This window comes from Gracilinanus agilis, chromosome 6 (genome assembly GCF_016433145.1).
Source record: "Gracilinanus agilis isolate LMUSP501 chromosome 6, AgileGrace, whole genome shotgun sequence".
NCBI lineage: Eukaryota > Metazoa > Chordata > Mammalia > Didelphimorphia > Didelphidae > Gracilinanus > Gracilinanus agilis.
This window is the reverse complement of record NC_058135.1, coordinates 295142419-295145510: the sequence shown is the minus strand read 5'-3', so window position 1 is coordinate 295145510 and position 3092 is coordinate 295142419. Positions and strand designations below refer to the sequence as shown.

General features: G+C 58.5%; 1 protein-coding gene across 1 annotated transcript in view; it reads left to right on the top strand.

The window, feature by feature from the left end:
* The first annotated feature begins 2475 nt into the window (after positions 1-2475).
* Positions 2476-3092, top strand: part of DHCR7 (7-dehydrocholesterol reductase) — a 16401-nt gene continuing 15784 nt past the window's right edge. Inside the window, exon 1 of the mRNA XM_044680162.1 lies at positions 2476-2573. Coding sequence (XP_044536097.1) covers positions 2476-2573 — 98 coding nt within the window. The remainder of the gene's footprint in view (positions 2574-3092) is intronic.

Below are 3092 nucleotides of genomic sequence, written 5' to 3'. Positions count from 1 at the left end.
CCCTGCCGGGCCCAGCTTTGGGGTGGTCCTGGGCTGGCGTGACTCAGCAGCGCCCTGGGCCAGCCCCGACAGGTATCCCATTCAGGTGTGGCAGCCCGTCTCTCCTGGCAGTGCCAAGTTCGCACTGTTCCTTCCAGCCACCTGATGGCTCTGGGCTGTGGCTGAACCTGACTGTGGGCGGTGAGAGGACTGCCAGTCCCAGCCCTCCCCTCCTACCTTTGCAGTGGTGGACAAAGTTGGGAGTCTCGACCCTAGAAGGCCCTGATAAACATGCTCCGTGGCAGGCAGCTGGGCAGCTCAGTGGAAAGAGAGCCAGATCTAGAGCCAGGAGGTCCTGGGTCCAAGTCTGACCTCAGACCCTTCTCAGCTGAGTGACCCTGGGCAAGTCCCTTAGCCCCCATTGCCTAGCCCTTACCCCCTTCTGCCTTGGAGCCCAGAGACAGGATTGACCCTAAAATGGAAGGTGAGGATTTTTAATGCCCCCCTCCCTGGCACACCTCCACCTCTTCTGAGCCTTCTGTCTCCTCAGCTGGCTCTCCACTTGGCACACCGGGGGCAGAGAGAAAACAGAGAAGCTTTGATGTGTGCATTTAGGGAAACAGCTTGTCCCGGCACCCCCCAGGACTGGCAGGCCTGAACGAGGGCCCTTCACAGCCATCGGGTCCAGCCCCCTTGTTTTACACACCAGGCAGCGGAGGCTGAGAGAGGTTCGATGACTTGCCTAGGGTCACACAGCTGGTAGGTCCCTGAGGTGGGATTTGAACCCCGAGTCTTCCTCATTCAAACCCAAGTTGAGCTACTTTTTTGGAAAATGGCTAGAGCCGATGAAAAGGCCACCGAAGTATGAGAAAAGCAGCCCTGGCCCACTGAGCCCCGGAAGAGTGGTGGAGAAACGGGGATCACCAGCCGCCGGGGCGGGCTCCGTCCGTCATCCAAGGGGGACTGGCCGGCTCTGAGAGGGAAGCTTGTGTCAGCCCTTCTTGAGGCCCTCACCCTTTAATGGTGGTTCTTCAGCCGTCTTCGTCATTCCCGACTCTTCGGGTTTTCTTGACAAAGATGGGGTTTCCTTCTCCCGCCCATTTGACGGATGAGGAAACTGAGGCCAACAGGCTGAAGTTTCTGGCCTAGGGTCACACTGCGGGGGAGTTCCTGAGGCCAGATTGGAACCCAGGAGGGGGAGTCTTAACTGACTCCAGGCCCGGGGCTGCTCACAGACAATTATCTATCATTGGCAAAGAGCATTCCTGTGCTCCGGTGGCCGCAGGCTCCCCTTTTAGCCTCAGAAAACAAGTTGCTCCCAGATGACAAGTTGACAAGCCGCTGTCAGATGGTGCAGAACACCTGAGCTGGAGGCAGGAGACAGGACAAGGGGCCTGCGGGTGTAGACACCAGAGCAGGGAACAGCCGGATTCCCAGGGCTCCCAGTCCCTGGGGCTGGGCCCCTCCCCAGCCTGGGATTTCGGCTCCCACTGTGCCCCGGTGCCTCGGGGAGGCTCCTGATTCTGCTCCCAGGCTGGCTTCCCCAGACTTGGAAAGGCTCCTCAGCCACCTGGGTTTCCCCGTTTTCTCACCGCATGTAAAGTCATGGCGGCAGCCGTCATGCCAGCGCTGGGTAGCCCCCGAGAGGCGTCCGTTTCCCATCCGTGGCACCAGAGTGGCAGCATGAGTTCCGTCGGGCACGATACCACTGGCACAGCTCAGGCCGGGCTCCTGCCACCTTGCTTTTGGCTTCCTCCTGCATTCAGAGGCATGCTAAGCCTTTTGCACAGCATCAGGTGGGTCCAGTTTACTGAGGGGAGCCACCATTGCCTCTTCGGACCTTTACAGGACGCTTGACCCTTAGCCTCGGCGGCGTCATACCCCACCCACAAGTCTGTGATGGTCATCCATCCCAAAATGCTCTCGTCCCTCCCACACTAACCCCGCTCTTATGCCTGGGCAGGAGGTGCCCACAACCCCCTTCCCCGGTGGCCGGGCCGTCCTCAAACAGGAAACTTTGCCCAAGGTCCATCTGTGGCACCGTGAGCCATTGGAGGGGGTAGATGGGAGGGAGGAAGGGAACAAGCATTTATAGGTCATCTGTCGGCGTTACAAATAGTATCTCCCTTCATTGACATGAAAACCTGAGACAGAGGTGTTATGATGACTGTTTGACAGTTGAGGAAACTGAGGCAAACAGAGGGAAGGGACTAGCCCAGGGTCACACAGCTAGGACATGTCTGAGACTCCCTTTGAGCTCAGGTCTTCCTGCCTCCATCCTGGCACTCTCTCCATGCCATACCCCTCCAGCTAGCTGCCTCTGGTCAACAGGTAAGTGTTTCTAATGGGAGATTTGGGCAGGTGACTCACCCTGGATCAGCCAGTGTCCGCAGCCTGGGCCCTAGAAGGGACTTACTGGACTTGGTCACTAACTGAGAAGGCATGTGACCGTCTACTGCGTCCGCGCTGACGTGTGCCTCTTCTCTCCAGGATCCAATGGCGGCACGGGCCCCAGCCAGCTCCCCTGCGCAGAGGGACTCCAGGAGGATTCCCAACGGGGGCGATGCCTCGCAAGGGAAGTGGGGCCGAGCCTGGTAAGTCTCCTCCACCCAGGACCCGTGGGTTGGGACATGAAGCCCCAAAGCCAGGGCGGCTGGCTGAGGTTGGACGGCTGGTGCCAGGAGGCAGGGAAGCTCCTTCCACTGTAAATACAATTGCCCTCACTGCCCCAGCTGCACACAGAACCTTGGGAAACGTTTCACCTGCATTACCTCATCTCTCCCAGTGGGTAGAAAAGAGAGGACAGGTCAGAGGAAAGGATGCTCCGAGCTTCCTGGGGAATCAGGAGGGCCACGCTCTTTGTGAGAACTACCCCACCTTGGGGCTCAGAACCCAGACAAGGCCCAAGGCAGGGGAGCAGCAAAGGCTAGGCCCTGGGTTAAATAACTTAAGAGGTGTCTAAGGCCAGATTTAAACCCAGGACCCAATCCCATATCCTTTTCTGTGTCACAAGGTCCTGGGCTGTGTGCACGCGCTCTCTCTCTCTCTCTCTCTCTCTCTCTCTCTCTCTCTCTCTCTCCCTCTCTCTCTCTCTCTCTCTCTCTCTCTCTCTC